Genomic DNA, 20,552 nt, shown 5'->3' on the forward strand with positions numbered 1-20,552 from the left:
ACATGCGTACTTGTCAATCGTACTTAATCAACACTCGAGAATTAAGTTCTTCGTTTCATGCACTACATACTCAAAGTATAGGATTTTGGAAGTAGTCGTGTGTCACTCTGCTCCACTCGCATACGCCATTCCAGACCGGCTTTCGGTCTGTGTGCTGCTTGGATGACACATAAAGCTTAATTTTTTTTCGAATTATTTGTGTCGGCCTAAACTAATAATGAAATAACTAGCCAATTTTTGTCTGAAACACTAGTTCCTCATTATTAAGTATGCTTCCTGTTCACTAGCTGTTGTATACAATGTCACCCTCACAGTCATGCTGTATTGGCACTGCTTTGATTACCTGCGGCCTTGTATAACTGCTTGTGTGATATCGCTTAAACAATTTCCATTTCTCTGCAGATTAAACCTTTGCTTTTTGTCTTTAAAAATGAGACTAAGAAAAATGCAAGTAGCCTACATATATATACCCCGTATCCTCCTGGAGCTCTTAGAATATGGGAAATGGTGGCTTTCGCCCTCCCCTCCCCTCACCTCCTCCTTTTCCACCATCGCTTTCTCTCGAATGAGACCAAGCTGAAAGACTGCACATGCTGACATCAGCAAGCCTCCGCGAGCCACAGCGCCGCCCGCTATCGTCACACAGCACAGCTCACCTCACGCCCGTACGCAATTCACCGAACACACACCAGAAATAGACTCAAATCTATTTGCCACCGAAATAACTTGACAAATAAATGTCTGAAAGCACTCAAATGACAAGTCTCAATCAAATCATGACCTCCCGCGCGTTTTTTCCCCCTACACACAGCCATTATTAAACCAGCAGTAGCCTAATGTGATTCATCGTTATCGTGTTTTGACATGTTCAGGTGACCTTACATATGTCACACTCAAGTGCACTATACCTGCAACTGAAGGCCTCGGGGTACTCACTTAGTGGGTTTAAAAGGATATGGCCATTCGGTGATCTTTTTGGCGTATTTTCTCACAAAGTTGTCCTCACTGAAGATGAACAGAGATCGGTTGACAGTGAAGCAGTTTTGCCGCACCGGTATAGGGTTGTACAGGGCCATAGTTCTGGCTCGCTGGGCCATTGACTGCTTGTACATTCTCTGTTGACCCGGGGGGCCACCCTGCCTGCTGCCGCCGCGGCCGGGTCCCCCTTGAGCGTGTCCCGGTCCTCCGCCATACCTGGACTGCACCTCATCTCCGAACCGAGCCATTCTACAGACTCCAAATGCCAGTCTTCACGAAGCAGGAAAAAAGGGGGCGAATATTCAACGCGACCACACCACATTACATCCCATCTGCTTCAAAACTTAATACGTGTATAACTGGAGTACACATTTGTCCTCATGGCGTGTATATGTGACGTTAGACTCCAGGAGCTGATGGTTCAATTTGAGGCGAAAACGGAAAATAAAACGAACTAAAAAACAAACTAACAAAATGGAACGAAATAGCGTGCCTTATATGTTGCAGTTCACAGGTTCATTTCCCACTTCAGCACACAAAATGGTCCATCATCACCTCATTTTATGTCCTAAATCAACATATTTCCACGGCCATGTCATTCTTGAGTAAATCTCTCGTTTTCTGTGGCTCCATCCTCATTTCCCAGAGCGGTCTCTCTCCCGTGCTTTTCCTTGAAAATTCAGGTTGTAATTATCATAGCTACAATCATTTAGGCTATACGATCTAGGTGTGATAACCAAGTGAAGAGAAATGAAAACATTCAAAACAATCGTCCGAGTTCGGTTTTAACTGTACATTCTGATGGTTACAGTATCACTATCTATTTAAAACGGGGGGGGGGGGGAATAGAATTAAAAAAAAATATTATTTATTTATTTCGCAACATCCGCAATATTTGGCACAGTGTAGCCTAGCTAAAATCTGCCTTCGGTCACCTCGCGCTCACGTTTCCTCGCATGGATTTGCATCTCTGCTACAGATAGATGTACGATATCCGAAATAAATGCTGTTTTCCCCACACATAACTCGGATGCAAAAATAGATCATCACAAGTATCGATTGATTTTTTCCCCACTGTGCTCACTGGTAAGGTGTCATCCTTTTCGCCAGAGTCATTACTGGCATTTTAAGTGCAAAAGAACCAATCCAACCGTCATGAAAAATCCAATGAAGGGACACAGTGACAGAAAGTAAGCATCAATCGCGAGGGGACAACGGCGACATCTTCGGGTTCCCATAGCCGCTCTTGTTTCTCTGCACTGGGCTCTGGGCCGCGTAGGATCTGCTCATCTTCCCCCCAAGGCAATCCGTTAGTGAGAACACTCGGATCCCTCTATTCCTTATTTCTGCCAATGTTGAGCTGTCTGTTAGCCTCGTTACCCTCCGTCAAGCGCCCCTGAGGAAAAAAAAAGAGGAGGGAGGAGGCAGTTGAGAACCAATGTGGGGTGGGGGCTCGCAGGATATCAGATTGTGAAACACAAGCCGTACGAAACAGTTAGCTCCGATCAGCTGGCAAGCTAAGCTATAATGAGCCACTGATCAATTCGGCGCTCTGGCCAGTTCTTCTTGCAGCACATGACGCACGCACGCGCACCCACTGACTAATGTATCCTTCTCACTCCGGTCTGTACCTGTACCTTCAGCCACTACTGAATGCGTCCTCAGCCTCAGCTCACCTGCCTTTACCGCATACCGTCGGCTTGTTCATACGATGGTTGTGCAGCTTTGATAACGGAACGTGACAGCGCGTTGTGAGGTTATGGGCTGTTTGTTCAAGTGGTCGAAATGTGAGCGCTGGGAGACAGCTGCGCATTCAGACGTGCGTCTCTCGGGAACAGCTCCGTTTTGCGAGGGCACGCAGGGCGAGGACCGACAGGCTATTCTTGGACGTAGACGTTTCGGAATTAATAGAAGGAGATTTCCCATCAGTGCAGCTGACAATTCTCCCACTCCACCAACTCACTCACCCACCATTTTTAATAACAGTGAAACCAATATTTTGTTACATTTTGCTTTAAAATAGCAGCTCTGAATTGTACATCAGTCGGCTACTTTACATAAAACTAACGTGAAAATACGACGTTAAAAGCATAGGCTACAGGGTGGCATTTTAGAGACAGTTTCAAACTGTAAGTAGGCCTAGGCTATAATGTTAATGCCATCTAATTAGATGTAGATTATTACGATTTGTTACAGTAAAATATAGGGCTACTAAAACCATGCAGTAGCTAATGGAAGTAGTAGGCTACCTACTATTTAGTCTACTTGTAAAAATAATTGTTAAATGTTAGTAGTAAACTGATGTAGCATATAGGCTTGTCTTTTATAATAAATACATCTTTTTTTAAAAACCAGCTATGGTAAGGAAACTTAGTAACAGCTTTTTACTACTCTTACTTAAACATTTTTACATTCGTTTTACGCTGAATTGTACACTTTGTAAACAAAAAATATAATCGCCAATTTAAGATGATACATTATCCATGTGTTTGAGAGTGAGCGAGTAATGTCTCAAGAGCAATAGGCTACTACGGTTTAGGGCGCGGTTTTGCCAAAAATCAATAGACCCGCTGGACCTTAATCGTGCCAACCTGTGCACCTATCACAGGAAGCAGAGGAGTACTGTATTTACAGTACTGGTCCTCCTAAATGCCCCATCCCATCCCAATGTCGGGCACACTTGTGGTAGCCTACGACAGAATCAGTTGCAATCCCTTAGCGTTAAAAACGCTCCAGAAATAGAAATGGGTAATATCACACAGCCCGCTACTGCTGCGAAGAAGAAAAATGTGAACTTGACGGAAGAGATTGTCCTCTGGTCTGGATCTCTGCTCATCCCTTGATCTTGTGCAGCAGGCTGTCTGAACCAGCCCGCGTGTGATCAACCGTGTGTGATGCGTTTAGCGTCAGTCCAGAAGAGCCTGGGGTCAATAGCTCGAGCAGGCACCAGCCTCCAGTCAACAGACCAACAGACGATTTCTCATGTATCTCTGAACAGTCAGACTAAGCGGCAGTAAAGTGGGTTTAGAGGGCTTACACAGTGTGAGAATTATACTAATTTAACATGGGTTGTTATTGAAAAACTAGTTGAAGACGAATTGAAACGTAAATAAAAACCTAAATCTATGGAGAGTGTTATTTGTAGTATTTTTGGGTGGTGCCTTAATAAAACCCCAAACAAAGTGTGACCTATGGTTCAATCTTTCACTATAAGGTCGCCCGTTAAGGCAGCTGTCCACTGTCCATGGTGCTGAAACATTGCACACAGCCATGGGTCTTACTTCTGAACTGATTGTTTCAAAATATCAATCCATAGATTGAATGTAAATAAAATATGTGACGAAGAACCAAATAATACAAAATTCTTGGTTCTGCAATAACAAGTTTATATTCCAAATGAATAAAACAAACGAGTGGTGGATTTTCAACAAATTCCTACTTAAATTTCAATAAGTAATTAACATTAAAATACCATGAAGTGTTCGCTTGCCAATAATTGATGCAGATCAATGTGAGGACAGATTATAATTTACACCTTGCCCATGTGCAACATGCTAATTTAATGATTTGTAAAATGATCTTTAAATTATTCCAAATTAACAACCTTGAGAATTGGTGAGTCAGAGCTCCAAACTGTGGCCTAAATTCATTAATCAAACTGAGGACAGAGGAAAAAAAAGCATGCAAATTAAATGCTAAATATAAAGACTACATCTCTACAGTAAAGGAATCAAGCACCCATAAACACACAACAAAAACACAGGACTCATTATCTTACTAAATCAACGCTGCCAATTAAGTGACTGTACATGACGTGTCTAGCAGATTCTACCACAAAAAAAACTGATCGAGACAAATCCTGCTCATCATCTGTCTTATAACTGACAGCTGCCTCTACAGGAATTTTAACATCGCTAAAACATTTAAAAAAACAATACAATTTAGTGGGCCCAGAAAACACTTTCAGAAAACACATTTAGAAGATAAAGATAATAGAAGCAGAAGGAGTGTATATGTGAAATTATTCTAGCATTAACACTAATTAATTAATTAATTGTCTCTTGATATTGTGAATGTTTGTATTGATTATGAAAGGGGTTGATTGTATGCTGTGATGTGTGCTGCATGTAGTCCTGTTGTGTCAGCCGTGTCACACAGTTGGGGTTCACAAGGCGACTGTTTTTGAATGCCAGAGCCTCTCTCCTGCTGCCAAGCAGAAACACCCCTCCCTTAGTGCATTATTAAAGCATGCCACACTAATCTAACACAGCAGCACACAGAAAGCACACAGTCAACGAGAGAGAGAGAGAGAGAGAGAGAGAGAGAGACAGAGACAGAGACACAGAGAGAGAGAGAGAGAGAGAGAGAGAGAGAGAGAGAGAGAGAGAGAGAGAGAGAGAGAGAGAGAGAGAGACATAAGATGTCTCATGCACTACACTCTACAAAGAAAAAAAAAGAATATATATTTTGCCAAAATTGAAAACTGACTTATGAGTGAATGCCGGTCTCTTAGACTATGATTCGTTCTTTGATAGATAAGTTCGGTCAATTATGCTCCGATTCAGAGAAAATGTGGTGTGAACACCGTCATTAAATCAATTGAAATTCGATCAAGTGTTCAGTGCACCCATAAAACTGTCGCATGTAAATCTTACAACAAAGGCAACAGCCGGACGAGTCAGAAGAATTCATGTGCTTCAGTCTAAATGTGTGCATTCAGTGACTGCATATGATGGTGACAAAGATGTTCCAAATGTGCACATAGACACACACAGGGCCGATCAAGAATTCTGAAGTAATGCTGCTGTGTATTTGCAGCAGAAGCTAAACTCAGTGACTCATAAAGTTGAATAATTCATAAACTGCATGTATACCAGGTTCTCTGCTCCTTATTTAACCTTTATCTTCCAGATATAAATCCTGCTGGTCAGTGGAACATGCCACACCATAATATATCAGCCCTCTGTATGTTACTGTGTCGGATGCAATAAACATGTAGGCCTACAAGAGAAAATAAGAACGTTGCAGACATGATTGCTTTGTGTGTTTATGAGCTTCTCTAGTGGTCTGGTCTGTTTATAAACGTCCTATTTTATACTACCAAAATGAAAACACAAATAATAGATACTTTTTGCTGCAGGTAAGAGACAAAGATGAATTATGTTGCCATGTAGCTGTGATACTGAGACTGTGTGAGCGTAAAGTGGGCCATCATCCTTTGAGCGGAGTGTTTTATTTGGGGAAAGAGCCTGGTGTAGGTATAATACATTTTTAAACAGCGTAGAATTATTAAAAGCCCCGGACAAAAATTCCATCCATCTCTCTTTGCTGTGCCTTTCCCCCTCAGTCTCATTAACAGCACCAACAAGAGATAAAGCAAATAGACACATTTAACATGATGTTTGACAATCCGCAAGGAACTATTCACTATGCAGTTCATGTTGCAAAAAATAAATAGTAAAACCTTTAAAAAAAAATGCCAGTAATAGCAAGACATTTGGAATGTCTTTGTTGATCTCCTTACAGCAATTGAACACTGAATCAAACTGCTCCAAACACCTTTAAGTGTTAAGTAGGCCAGCATCTTTACAAAAGGACAGAACTGAAGTCATCACAATACCTTTCTTTTTGCTCTACTTGCCTCACTCGACTCCCAAGCTCAGCGTCTTTTTTCCACTCAAAGCCAGACATCTCGGATACATCAGTGATTCCCAATCCAATGGAATTAAAGGGATATTTCACCTAGAAATGAATATCAAGAATATAATTGGCTCATCATCTCATTCTTCGAAGCATAAAATATATTTTGATAAATGTCTCAGTGTCTTTTTGTCCACACAATGGACTATTTGGTTATCAACATTCTTCAACAAACTTTTTTTCGTGTTAGTATGTGTTTGTGTGAGCAAACCTGTCTATGACTTGTGCAGCAGGAAATCAAACTCATTTATAACTCTAAATGTCCATTACAATAATTTGAGCAATATGCAGTCACTTGACAAGCTCTCTGAATCTTGGAGGCTTAAATGGTTTCCTGTGTTCTTTAGAATAGCTGCTGTCAGTCATGAAGCCCATGCATTGAGAGAAGGCTCTTGCAGGAGGACAGGCTTGGAGGGCGGCCAGACAGACCTCTCAGGAAGTGAGATAAATATGTTGCTGTGTTTGTCTGCGTGTGTATGCATGCAAAAAGTTGATTTCTCCTTGAGAATTGACCCTTTTCTAAGCCCCTCCTTAAAAATGTTACTCGACCAATTTTACCGTAGAACTCTTGTCATCCACCATTTTCTCAGACAAGCTTTTGCTTTTTTCTAATATAACTATACGGAGGATCTGTTTTAGAGGATCTACAAAAAAATATGGTTCCCTCTAAAAGTATTTTTTGGAATTATCTTTACGTATAAAATATCACAACTTAGTGTAATGTAAACAGTGCATACTTGCTCCAGAAAAACAAACTATTCTATGAGGCTATGCTTTAAGTAATTCCTGGCTTTGCAATCGTCTAATTTTTGCTGTAGTGGATACAGATTGGATGTACTGCACATTTTCACAGAGCCATGCATCAGCACTCAACATCTTACTGCCTGTAAATCTCACTTGCTTACAGACTGTTTAATGCCCTCTTACTGCCACAAACAGCACTGCCTGACCATTACAATTACAATTAATTACCATCATTACAGTCTTGCAGGCTAATTGATGAGAGAAACCAGTCAATGTGTTTTGTGTGTGTGAGAGAGAGCGAGAGCGAGCTAAACGTCTAAAAGAACAGTGACATAAGAGTCTGAAAAGGTACATTAGAAATTGATCTGGGCTGTGTTTCCCAAAAGCATCATAAGCCTAAATTCAACGTATAGACCATTGGTGGCAATTGTTCTACGATCAACTTAGGCTTAGTTAGGATGCTTTTGGGAAACGCAGCTCTGGATTGTATATTGTCACACTTTTGGATAACAATGTATTCCACATTAATAGTGAATAGCCAGCAGGGGGAGGCCAGTACAAGAAACTGGATCGTATCATTTTAGAAGGGGAGATATTAGCAGAGGGGGGGGAAATAGGGAGAGATGGGGGGGAAATAATACAGAAATACAGGGCTTTCCCTTCATTGCGTAACTTTAGAATAAGGTCTCTTTTCCAAAAGGAGGTTTTAACAAATCCTTCTGTGGTGTCATATTGGGAGAACTTTGAAAAAATGAAAAAGTATGGACTTTTGAATATTGACTAACAAGGTTACAGTTAACATTTTGCAAGGAGGTAAGGATATGTTCACTGAAGCAAAATCACTCGTCAATGTCCCTTATTCATTGTTTTTAGAAAAGAGGTCCAACAGTACACCCAAATTGAATTCTCAAATAATTAAAGCTCTTTTTAAGACAGTAAACTTGTTTATCCTTTTTTATTTATTTTGCTAAAGTTTGTGTATTTATTTATAATTGATGCTTTGATTTCATTACCATTTATGTACTTTTTATATTTTGCTATGTACTTATATTTTCATACCATGGCATACATTTTTTTTAAACGAACAGAAAAAATACAGGATTTTCCTCTGTAGCGATCACAGCTAGCAACAGTCATATGGCGCTCCCTATTGTTGAAAAGCGGTATTGCAATTAGACATAAATGATCTAGTATTCTAGTATCATGTTGTCTTGACTCAATTAAAACGGCATTGAGCAAATAAAACTCGCTTAGGTCTGTATCTGCATGCAGCTCCGTTTGCAAAATGCATAATAACATGGTTCTAAAATTAACGAAATACTGTTTTATAAAACTAAAATTAATTTAGATTATATATTTATGCATTTTGGCAGACGCTTTTATCCAAAGCGTTTTACAGTGCCCTTATTACATTGATTAGTTGTCTAAATTGTGTTAAATTTGCATTTTTACTGGATTACAATTGCTGCTTGCACTCACAATTTCCCGTGAACTTGTATTGTGTCGCTTTTCACCACTTGCAATAAATACTTCAAATCCCATAATTCGTAGCGAACTCAAAATGGCGCCTCGTCTTTGACAGTAGAGACACCGGTACGCTGAATATTGTGGATATTGTCTGTTTTAAGGCGTCATCATACGTCCTCGAAAGCATGACACTGCTAATTAGAGTAGTGAAACAAGTACAGAGGAAATCTTTCCAATGCCACCTATTGTATAGGTTTTCATCGGATAACGCGGCACTACGAAAAGGGCACGAGTGTAAATGGTTGTGTGGATCGTCTCAGGAAATTCTGTCCGCAGTGCGTGAACAAGTTGACGTTAGACAGAACTTCATCAGCGAGGAAGAGGAGAATGCCCTTTTTAAAGAAGTAGAGCCAGGTCTTAGAAAAAAACGATATGAATTTGACCACTGGGACCATGTAAGTAGCCTAACAAGTATATGTGTATCTAGCTATACTATAAATACTGCCATTCAATGTCATTTCATACCAAAACATACTCGTATTGTAACCGTTGTTTATGATTTCTATGGGTAATGCTTCTTGAGTTTAGTTACAAGTACAACCTACCTGTAATTTTCAAGTGAACCCAAAACTTTCTTGAAAACGTTGAAATCATAAACTCAACTGTAAAAAAAGAAATAACGTTAGGTGTGTAACGTTAGTAAAAGCTCTGAAAGCGGCAAGTAAAGAATTTGAGCGCGAACGAACCGCGCGCGTTGGCCAATCAGAAATGCTAATCAGGCGGCTCTCTTCCAATGGTGTGAGTTTGGGGCGGGGCTACTTTGAAGAACAGAAGAGAGGAACGTGTTTGGGAAACCTGCTTGGAAACAATCGTTTCTGTCATTGCAGAGCCATAGAGAGAGAGAGTTGCGACAACTCCATAGACTCCAATGGAACGGTTTTTTTTTACAGCAATGGCGGCTCGCGGAGACTCTCAATAGTTCCCGGAAGTAGCAGCCGCGCCATAGAGTTACAGCAGAACAGACCGTTTGTGATGCACTTTTAAAAGGGAAGACGTTTAATCAGTGGGATTTTAAATGATCAGCACATTTTAATCAAAATAACTTGTACATTAAAGCCTGCTTGTGTAGATTATTCATCATTAAAAAAATATATATTTTAAAAACAACATCGCTGTAACTACATACTCATGCTACATACACATGTCGATGTGTAATAAAATTATTGAAAATCAATGCATTTATTGACTATTAATTACCAAAAAGCGCAGTTCTGTCACTGTGACTATCAATTTGAATTGCCCGTCAAAGCACTTCCTGGAACTATTCGAGGTCTACATGAATCACGTGACTATCAAGCGTTTTGAACTTCCGTTGTCGCAACTCTCTCTCTCTATGGCTCTGTGTCATTGGAAGTCCAAATAATTTCACCAAAAACAAAACCTACTGTAATAAACGTAGGGACTTTATTACGATTTTTTTCTGTGTTTATTAAGTGTGTTTCGTGTGACCTAGTTTAATCTTTTGAATTAAAATAATACCAATTAAAATCATAGACATTTAAATTAAAATTACATGTCTTGACTGAAAATGTTTTTACTCTTTTTAATTTAAATATTCCTATTTATTAAATGCAATTCTGTATGTTGTGTTAAAACCCAAAAATGTTGTAAACGTATTACTTGCAAGTTTTATTTGTAATATTTCTGCTGTTTGGCTATAAACTACGTTCACCCCATCTTCCAATTCCTTGGAATACATTTCAAAATGCTCTTACTATGCTCTCACTCAACAGGGACGTCAGGCTGTTATTTCCATCACCTTAATCTCTTTTCTTCTCAGGCTATCCATGGCTACAAAGAAACAGAACGGCTGCAGTGGGGAGTTGAGTGTGAAAGCATCTTAAGGCGGGTGAGAGCAGTTGCATTTCCTGAAGGCAGTCCACTGCTTGGGCCGATTCATGTTCTGGACCTGGACAAAGAGGGCTATATCAAACCCCATATTGACAGCGTGAAGGTCTGCCTTTGAGTTATTTGTACATTATCAGCCTCCACAGTTAGCACAGCAGTTATTTGTACATTTCTGTTCTCCATGAACGTTGCTTTCTCTTGTCAGTTCTGTGGAAGCACTATTGCAGGGCTGAGCCTGTTGTCCGATAGTATTATGCGTCTGGTCCCTGAAAATAATTCCGCAGATTGGGTGGACTTGCTTCTGAGCCGGCGCTCACTTTATATATTGAGGTAGTTACCCAACCCATTTAATTTTCTTTCTTGTTATTCACATAATTGGCAGCTACAGAATAACTAAAATATATTTTGCTTACCACAGAATGTGAACACCCATTTAACTATTTGTTTATATCAACAGGGATGATGCTCGTTTTAAATTCACCCATGAAATCCTGAAAGATGAAGATTCCTTTTTCTCAGGACAGAAGGTTCCACGTCATCGGCGCATCTCTGTGATCTGTCGAAACCTGCCTGTGTAAAAGAAGAGACTGGACTGACTATAGCTCCTGCCTTAAAAATACGGTGGCTCACTGGTTTAGATGTCGACACATTGTTCACCTTTCAGATACTCTCACATGGCTATTAAAATGCAATCAGATGCATTTGCCCTGGAATAACAACAAAGAAACTGGAAACAACGGGTAGCTTGATAACATTCAGCTCACTAAAATGTGGTTTAAATACCTCTGGAGGATTTATGAAGGGGTGAGATTTGATTTATGCAATTTCTAATGTAAAAAAGCTTCTGCTTCCATTTGCAATGTCTATTGTGGCTTTTTTCCAAATAAAACTCTGGTATTCATTCTAAACAAATTTAATGTACTACCAAGGAGAAAAACTCCTGCAAAAGTTGTAACATTTACAGCTTTTAAACAGTGCAATGCTCTTCAACCAGTTAAAAAAACAACAACAAAAGAAATAAGAAATTAATGTGTAATAAAAGCCACGAATGCGGCTGCATTCTCTGGGTAAAGTCTCTCAAAATTCATCAGTTTTCTTGAAAAGAATCTTGAAAGAATGATGTTACCCAGTGTCTCTCTGATACTAAACTTGAGGCATGTGACATTTTCAAACGCATCTTGCCAATATCTGTTATAATAAACAAAAACATACTCCTCTCTCTTTCTTCTCGCCATTTTCTTTGTCGTTTTACTCTGTGGACCTCCAGCGCCCTCATCTTCAACTCCATTAACAGCATTTAAGAATTGCTGTTAATAAATGCCGGATGGTTAAAAGCAAAATGACGGCAAGAAAATCCGGACGTTTCAGACCAAGTAGGTCTTGAACTAAATGAGCCGTATTCTAAAAGGAGAGCTGGTGGTGCTGGTGACGGGTGCTCCGTGTTTCACTCTCTCCTCAGTTGGGTTCACTCAGTGAGGTAGAAGTGCATCTTGTCATTGATGTTCTTCCTCTCTGGGTTAAGCCTCTTCAAGATCTGGGCGAGCACGTTGACGGTCTGCTCGCTGCTGAGGCCGGTGCGCTTAGTCTGGAACTTCTTCAGCAGATCTTTAGTGGTCATGGGCTTCCTGATGAGATACCTGCGCACGGCATCCTCTGTCAGCAACACATCACTAAAGGAGAGGTGGAAGAATGGATTTATGCTTGTTGAAATGAGAAATACATAATATGGTTTGTGACTATGGCGGAACTTGTCTGCAATTTGGAGGGGAAAAAAATTGATATTTAGATGTTGAGATTTAGCATAAATTCTGTATTATGGGTGTACTACACACACAGTATAACTGGTTCCAAGATTCAGGGAATAGAGGAAATGGACTGCACAGCTGGAGAATGGGACCCAGAGCTGGGGAGAAAAGTGAGCTGAAGATTGTATGAATCTGGGGAAGACTAGGGAATGTTTAAAGTTACCATGAATTCAAATTCATGTGCCTTCAGAATCTTTCATAAAAATAACTTCAACATCTCTTCTCTGATAAAGTGTTTACTGGCACGAGGGCGGGACAACCTGGCTCTCACATGACCAACATGAGCAATAGCAAACCACAACCATCCAGTGATCCAATCAATTTCCAATGGACAAAATCATGACCCACACAGACCCTAATTTTTTTCCTGTTTGAGAAGCTGTTTTACTTGGACATATGGAACATTGGATATTTTTTGGATGGAGATGAAAAGTACCTGGAGCTGGGGGTGGATTTCCCTGATGCTGGTTGGGGTGTGCTCTTCCCTGAAGAGCTCTGAGGGCTGGGCTCCATCTTTAATCTCTTTGCCGCCGGAGTCTCTGCGCTCGGTACGGTCGTCTGCCGCTTGCCTGAGACAGAAGAGCGTAAACATGGAAGTTTAAACAGACAAGATGAAATAAGAAAATACTAGGCAGTTAATAATACCGCTATGGCTTATTAATGCGTGAGGGGATTGTCCACCCAAAAATAAATTCTCTCTTCATTTACTCACCCTCAACCCGGATGTATTTGACTTTCTGTCGTCAGATAAACAAAAATCTGAAGTGAAACCCACTCAAGAATGACAGTCCTGTGCTTCCATGGCACTTTTCGTGAGGTTCACAACACGCTTATGTCATGTTTTACAACGTGCAATGAGTTCACATAGTGTTCACAGCGTGAACTCACATGACAATTGGCTGGAAGCAATGGTTTATAGCAGGGTTCCTCAAACTCGGTCCAGGAGGGTCGCTGTCCTGCAGAGTTTCTGTCCTGATCAAACACACCTGAGCAAGCTAATCAAGGTATTCAGGATCACTAGAAATTCACAGGAAGGTGAGTTTGATCAGGGTTGGAGCCAAACTCTGCAGGACAGCGGCCCTCCAGGACCGAGTTTGAGGAACCCTGGTTTATAGTAAAAAAAAAAAAAAGTTTAAAATATTAGTATTTTTCTCAAACACACCTATAGTTTCACTTCAGAAGACTGATTGGTTACAATCATGCTCACTTTGGAGGTTCTGTGCACTTGCGTTATTATGGATACATTTTTTTGTGTGAATAAATCAATTAACTGATCACCATATGCAATTCATTTAATTAACATTTTTTATCATTTGAGTTTCTTTGAGTGTACCTTGTTCCAGTTTGCTTGCAGCAGCACGCAGAGTGTTTGAAGTGGCAGCGTTGTCAATAGAAGGTGTGCCAGGTCGACTTCCAGTCCTTGAACTACCTGCTGAGCCACGCCCACCCCCTCGCTTAGGAGGTGTGCGCTTCTTCTGTGAAAGGGGGCATAACAAGAGAGCACTGTACCATATACACATGAAACAACATCAGAACAACAACTCTCACTCTCTCCCTCTCATTCGATTTCTCTCTCCCAAACACACACACATACACACAAATTGAGGCCATTACCACCATGAACAGTGCTGAAGCTGCCTCTCCTTCAATATCACTGTCCTCAGAGCTGTCTGACTCGCCACTGCTGTCTGAAACAAAATACACAATATTTACAAAAAATATTTAATAATAATAAGGATAATGTCAATATTATGGAGAACTATTATGAAATCCTGTTCACCCCAAGAACAGTACATATTAAAGGGTTAGTTCACCCAAAAATGAAATTTCTTCCATTAATGACTCACCCCAATGTTGTTCCACACCCGTAAGACCTCCGTTCATCCTCGGAACACAGTTTAAGATATTTTAGATTTAGTCCGAGGGCTTTCAGTCCTTTGAATGTAAGTGTATGCACACTTTGCTGTCCACATCCAGAAAGGTAATGAAAACATCATCAAAGTAGTCCATATGTGACATCATTTGGTTAGTTAGACTCTTTTGAAGCGTCGACAATACATTTTGGTCCAAAAATAACAAAAACGAAGACTTTATTAAGCATTGTCTTCTCTTCTGGCTTTGTTTGAATCCGCGTTCACGACGCCACAGTGCTGACGTAAGACGCTGTGACGTGTTATCTGGTGCGACAGAGCTTCGTTTGTAGTCTGAGGGAGACGCACGCTGTAAACAAGCTGTTCTACATTGTTTGTATTGCTATATTTTTTTTTAAATGGTGCGCAAGTGTGCATGTCCCGGATGCCCTAATCGCCAAAGATAACCAGATAACACGTCACAGCGTCTTACGTCAGCAGCGTCACTGTGGCGTTGTGAACGCGGATTCAAACAAAGCCTGGAAGAGAAGACAATGCTTAATAAAGTCTTCGTTTTTGTTATTTTTGGACCGAAATGTATTGTCGACGCTTCAAAAGAGTCTAACTAACCAAATGATGTCACATATGGACTACTTTGATGATGTTTTCATTACCTTTCTGGATGTGGACAGCAAAGTGTGCATACACTTACATTCAAAGGACTGAAAGCCCTCGGACTAAATCTAAAATATCTTAAACTGTGTTCCGAGGATGAACGGAGGTCTTACGGGTGTGGAACAACATTGGGGTGAGTCATTAATGGAAGAAATTTCATTTTTGGGTGAACTAACCCTTTAAGATACCAATAACGATAACTATTTAGTGCCAATTTATTATTTTACTGTTACACTTTTTTAAACATTTTAAATGTGTCTGACATTTAATACTTTATATAATTATTTTTGTTAATGTATGAATTGATAATTTAGTCCTTTTTATTTTTACATGGCACACCTAGCCTTCAATAAATGTCAAATTGAGTCTGATTTTACCTTTCTTTTTCTTCTTTTCCACCTGCACTGGTGTCTTCTTTCCATCTTCCTCCTCTTCTTCCTCCTTGGCATCTTCCTCGTTCTTGTTTTCTTCCTCACTCTCTTCCTCACTTTCAGACATTTCATCGATTCCTGAAAGAAAGCTGTTAGTTAGAGCTTCACAGAGTTGCCTCAAATCAAATATCTGCATTAGATTAAGTGCATTCCTGCAAAAAAAGGGGGGGGAACCCTTTAGAGTCACCAACCTTTAGGGACATCCTCTCCCTTATTGGGCTTGGTCTTCTCTTGCTCCTCTTCTTCAGAACTGGAGCAAAGAAAGGAAGATGCTAATGATCAGACTACAGTAACCATGAAAAGAGGGCTGTTTGCATGTGGCAACAGTAAGTCAAGTCAAGTCAACTTTATTTATATAGCGCTTTTAACAATGTAGATTGTTTCAAAGCAGCTTTACAGTGTTAAACAGGAAAATAATGCAGCATAATTTTATTCAGCTGTATAGCCATTCTGGAAAAAACGCTGATGTCATCAGTTCATTTCAATTATCATACAGTGACAGTGTGGGCTTTAGATCAATAATTCGATCAGTAATTTAGTTTAAATGGTTAATTTAGTTTATTATTTAGATTTATTTCGATGTTTAGTTGAAAACTTTAGTGTCCCCAACTGAGCACGCCAAGCCAGAGGCAACAGTGGCAAGGAAACCAAAACCCCATTAGGTAACCCCATTAGTAACTGTACTTAAACCCCATTAGTAACTGTACTTAAAGATTTGAGTGTCATTGGAGTCACCTGCTCTCATCAGACATGTAGTCAACCTCCAACCCCTCAAAGTCGCCATCATCACTATCCTCGAATCCTTCCAAGTCGCTGCCCTTTTTCTTCTTCTTCTTTCCCTTGCCTTTGGGGCCTTTGTCCTTTTTACCTTTCGACTTGGCTTCATCATCTGCATTAAAAGAAGACATTTAGTTCAGAAAGTCCTACATTTGACATTCCTCTTCCTCTCAGACCCTTTGCTCACCCTCTCCATTGCTGCCGTCGCTCTCATCGCTGCTCATTTCCAAATCATCCTCGAGGTCATGTATGCGCAGGTCTCCACCCCTGCCTCCCTTCTTCTTCTTTTTCTTCCCTCCTTTTTCTCCTTCTTCCTCATCATCGTCTCCTCTCTCCTGTTCCCGGAGACGTCGCTGAAGCATGATACTAAAGTGGTTCACCACTTTGTTCCTCCTATATGGAAAAATAAGCAGATGTGATTTTTGAGCTTTGGACATTTACTATCACTACAAACTTGCGGTCTAAGAGGTTGTTCTCATGAATGCAACCATTAAACCTCCCCTCACCTGCCCCACTCTTCCTCTGCCTCCTCGGCTGTGAGCGTGCGGTGTTTGGCCTGTGGTGTGAAGTTATACCAGGCGTGCACAGGAAACGCCTCAAAGGCACCATCGGCACACTGCGTGAAGATGTAGTAGGAAGCGTTCTCTGTGACGCCGCCTTTTTTCAGACCCTTGAATCTGAGTGGAAGAGAAGAACATGAGGTGTTGTCCAAAGGCATGCAACATATAATCACACTTGGCCATATGAATCCTGATTTATTTCTTCACAAATTCAGTGTTATTTTTTCCCAAATTTCAAGTTTTCCATTTAAATATTTCTGGATTCCATTTTAATGGTTTAATAAAATTGTAATAAATAAAAGAGATGCCTAATCAGTTAAATTATTAAAAATGTGTTAATTTTTACAATAACAGTTAATATAAAATGCGTTTCATTTTTTTCTGAAATACTGTTTTACTATTTCATACAAATGTATTCTCAAAAATTGTGGTAATCAAATTAATGCATAGTATTTTAACAATTCAATTAATCTTTTAAAATGTAATCAGATGAAACTTGAACAATTATTTTCTAACAAAATGCTGCACAACAATATGGATGAATAATGGTGTGGTATCCCTTAAATTTACACTATGTACATTTTTGGTTGAAAATTAATTACAAAAAAAATTAGTCATCATCAATCCTTCTTTCAAAGCATGTTTTTGTCTTACCCTGATTCACTATAGTAAGCTTGTAATAAGCATTTGTATTGTATAATTTTACAGTAATAGTAAACATCTGAAGTGTCTCAGCTGAAGGAACTGATACATTATCTATCGGCTTGAATATATCGGCCAAATTTTCTTATGGGATCGATAACATTAAAAATGAGCATTTATCGGCCAATAATAATAATATGCTGCCGATATATCATGCATCCCTACTACTAGTAAATGAGCAGTAGGATAATCTCTCTCTCTCTCTCTCTCTCTTTTAGTTATGAGAAAGAACCATATTCATCCACAGTCACGCAGAGCCGAAGCACAACCAAAACAATGTTCTCCTGCAAAATGCATGCAGTTTTGTTTAACTGCTAGAGGGCCAAAAGTTACTGTACCTTTAAAAAATATATACTACTATAATAAACTGTATTATTACTTGGAGAAGTGCATTCTACTGTACAATATTACAGAGTTTCTGTCAGTATCTTCAAGTTAAACCAAACTTTTATTTAGTTGGGTTGTAGTGAAAACCTTTGAGTTTCTGTGTGTATCTAATGACGGTCAAATTACAGCCCTCCTTTTGATTTATCAATCCAAATTTTGCCAACATCCAGACATTCAATTTAAATTCAATTTTTATTACTGGATTCCACAATTCCGAAATTATAGGGCCCTAACATCGAATAAGGTGACATACAAACGTGTACCTTCTTCCTGCCTTGCCGTTAACTTTAAGGATCCAGGGTTGGTCCTCCACCTTGAACTCCTTCGTAACGATGCCATACTTCTTCCTTCGCGATTCCTCTCTCTGTTTTTTTCCAAACTCACTGCCTGCCGCCCCCTCCTGAGTCTCCTCCTCACCATATATACGCCTATTGCTCATGTCCCGCTCCATACGAGCCTAAACATCATAGATATAGATAGATAGATCATTTAAAAAAAGAGAAAACAACAGGCAGTGAGAAAAAAAGACAGGGACAAAAATATGGCAAAATATGGAATAAAGTAATGGCCTTATATAATGTCTGTTTACCTGAGTCCATGTGGAACAACTGACTTTATCACCAGCATTGAAAGCCATTATGTTGTATTTCTTACTGGTGTTTCTGTTGGGCAAAGTAAGAGGTCCTGAGATCAGATATCAATCACTCTCACTGTCAAGGATCTATAGACACTCTAGTTGAAATGATATAAATAAATAAAATCTTACTTAGGAACTCGAACTACATACTCCGTCGTGGAGGAACTGCTGCTCCCCTGCAAAACATGAACAATCTCTTAGGGCTGAGAGACAGGTTATACTTCTAAGAGCTTTTACTGTTGAACTGTACAGTTTGATGATATTATAGGTAAAACTTTAAACATAATTTCTATTCTGCCAAGTCTGACTGACTGTCATTCTGAATGATTATGACTAGATGCTGAGACACTTACCAGTGACGTCATTACTGCAGAGCAAGAAGTACCCTTAATGACCTGTAAGAAAATATACTATAATAAGTTCTTTGAAATGGGCCTTGGAATAGCAAAGGCCGCCTCTGGTCATATGATCATCACCATGTTGGCCCACATGAGGCGACCCGCTCAATGTAAAATAAAACTTTAATGAAAGGAAACAGCTTTTATTTGGCTGCTGATAAGACTGGATTCTTCGTATCATGTGTTTTTCTCTTTTTTTTATCATCATTATTAATTTTTCATATGTTACAGAATGTTACTTACATAGTCCATAGAAAACGTAACTTGGATTTCAGATTAATTATACTTTTCACATGATATATTATGATGTCCATTTCAATGGTTCTACGTTGGTAATATTTTCTTTTAAGAAGCCATACAATAAAAAGTAAAATGTACAGCCAGCAGGTCATCATAAGAAAACTAACCAATTAATGACATTCTGGCGCCCTTACGTGGTTTTACATACACATTTTAAATACGTCTTGATTTAAAAGACAATGGAAAGGGACAGCATATGTTCGCAATGTCCTTATTATACTGGATGAATACACCGACATGAATTTTATAACTTTAACATCCAGAGTAACGTTATACATTTAAGTCAGAAAACGCGCTAAACTCACCGTAAATCTTTAGTTGTGCTATAGAGATGTTGATGTATGTATGTTTGAAATGAACGTACCTTCTACCGGACAAATAGAGAAGGTCTGGTGATCTACTTCACTTAACAATACTTGTAGCACCTCGTCCGTCTGCTGATATCGCTTCTTATTTGGGTATTCGATAAATATGTATAGGAAATTCTCTTTTAAAAAGCTACACTAACAAAATTAGGGATAAAATGGAAGCAGCTCACACCAGCCACAACTCATATTCTTCTTCTTCTCTGCGCTTGTCATTAGCTTCATGGAGACTTACTGCCACCTGCTGTACCGCGTAATTACTGCTAGTAATAGGCGACTTCGAAACATGAAGCTTCGAAACCTTTAAGAATCGTTTGATTCGAATCAGTGGTTCGGAGCTTGATCAAACTGCCAAAGTCACGTGATTCCATTAATCATGCGGACTGAGATCGCCCTCCAGTGGCGAACCATTGAACACGTCTCTTTGGGTTTTGGTTTTACCTGATCTGATCTCTGATCAGTTTTATACATTTGTAAATGTTTTATTGAGACATTAATACAATTAAAATGAATAATAGTAGTTAATAGTCTCTTCTTGGCCTGTTTAGCTGAGCCATAACCTACATGGAACAAAAAACATGCCCCGAGGATTGATTACACAGACACTTGATATTTTATCTTATTAGATGATTAGTTCATTGCATTTGATAGATTTAACTTTCAACAAAACATTTGCAATGGGTTTGTAAAAGGCGTTATCGGTTTGTATGCATGTTTGGCCAGCGTTTTTGTTGCATTTCCACTTCTGACCACCAGGGGTCACCAGCTCGTGTCGTTTCAAACGCTGCGAAACATTGAATCATATTGTGAAGCAAGTGGTTCAATTGATTCGATGCTTTGAAAATCTTCGTTTCTCCCATAACTAGCG

The 20,552-nt window shown here is 39.6% G+C and overlaps 3 protein-coding genes across 3 annotated transcripts in view; 1 reads left to right on the plus strand and 2 right to left on the minus strand.

Moving 5' to 3' along the window:
- Positions 1-1,226, minus strand: part of cacna1aa (calcium channel, voltage-dependent, P/Q type, alpha 1A subunit, a) — a gene marked incomplete at its 5' end in the record, with an annotated part of 111,143 nt that extends 109,917 nt beyond the window's left edge. Inside the window, one exon of the mRNA XM_079825022.1 lies at positions 937-1,226. Within this exon, the coding sequence (XP_079681148.1) occupies positions 937-1,226 (290 nt within the window). The remainder of the gene's footprint in view (positions 1-936) is intronic.
- A 7,742-nt stretch (positions 1,227-8,968) lies between these two features.
- Positions 8,969-12,014, plus strand: alkbh7 (alkB homolog 7). The gene is made up of 4 exons (XM_079818093.1): positions 8,969-9,344; positions 10,730-10,903; positions 11,003-11,127; positions 11,255-12,014. The coding sequence occupies exons 1-4, from the start codon at positions 9,075-9,077 to the stop codon at positions 11,373-11,375; spliced, it is 690 nt and encodes a 229-aa protein (XP_079674219.1). The 5' UTR covers positions 8,969-9,074; the 3' UTR covers positions 11,376-12,014.
- gtf2f1 (general transcription factor IIF, polypeptide 1) lies at positions 11,697-19,898 on the minus strand. The gene is made up of 14 exons (XM_079817966.1): positions 19,684-19,898; positions 18,975-19,016; positions 18,751-18,797; positions 18,574-18,646; positions 18,248-18,441; positions 16,842-17,012; positions 16,523-16,728; positions 16,294-16,447; positions 15,750-15,808; positions 15,505-15,636; positions 14,220-14,290; positions 13,936-14,077; positions 13,039-13,171; positions 11,697-12,467 (listed from the first exon to the last, which is right to left on the minus strand). The coding sequence occupies exons 2-14, from the start codon at positions 18,984-18,986 to the stop codon at positions 12,263-12,265; spliced, it is 1,599 nt and encodes a 532-aa protein (XP_079674092.1). The 5' UTR covers positions 18,987-19,016; positions 19,684-19,898; the 3' UTR covers positions 11,697-12,262.
- Between the last annotated feature and the right edge of the window lie 654 nt (positions 19,899-20,552).

This window comes from Gobio gobio (genome assembly GCF_949357685.1).
Source record: "Gobio gobio genome assembly, chromosome: 1".
Classification (NCBI taxonomy): Eukaryota; Metazoa; Chordata; class Actinopteri; order Cypriniformes; family Gobionidae; genus Gobio; species Gobio gobio.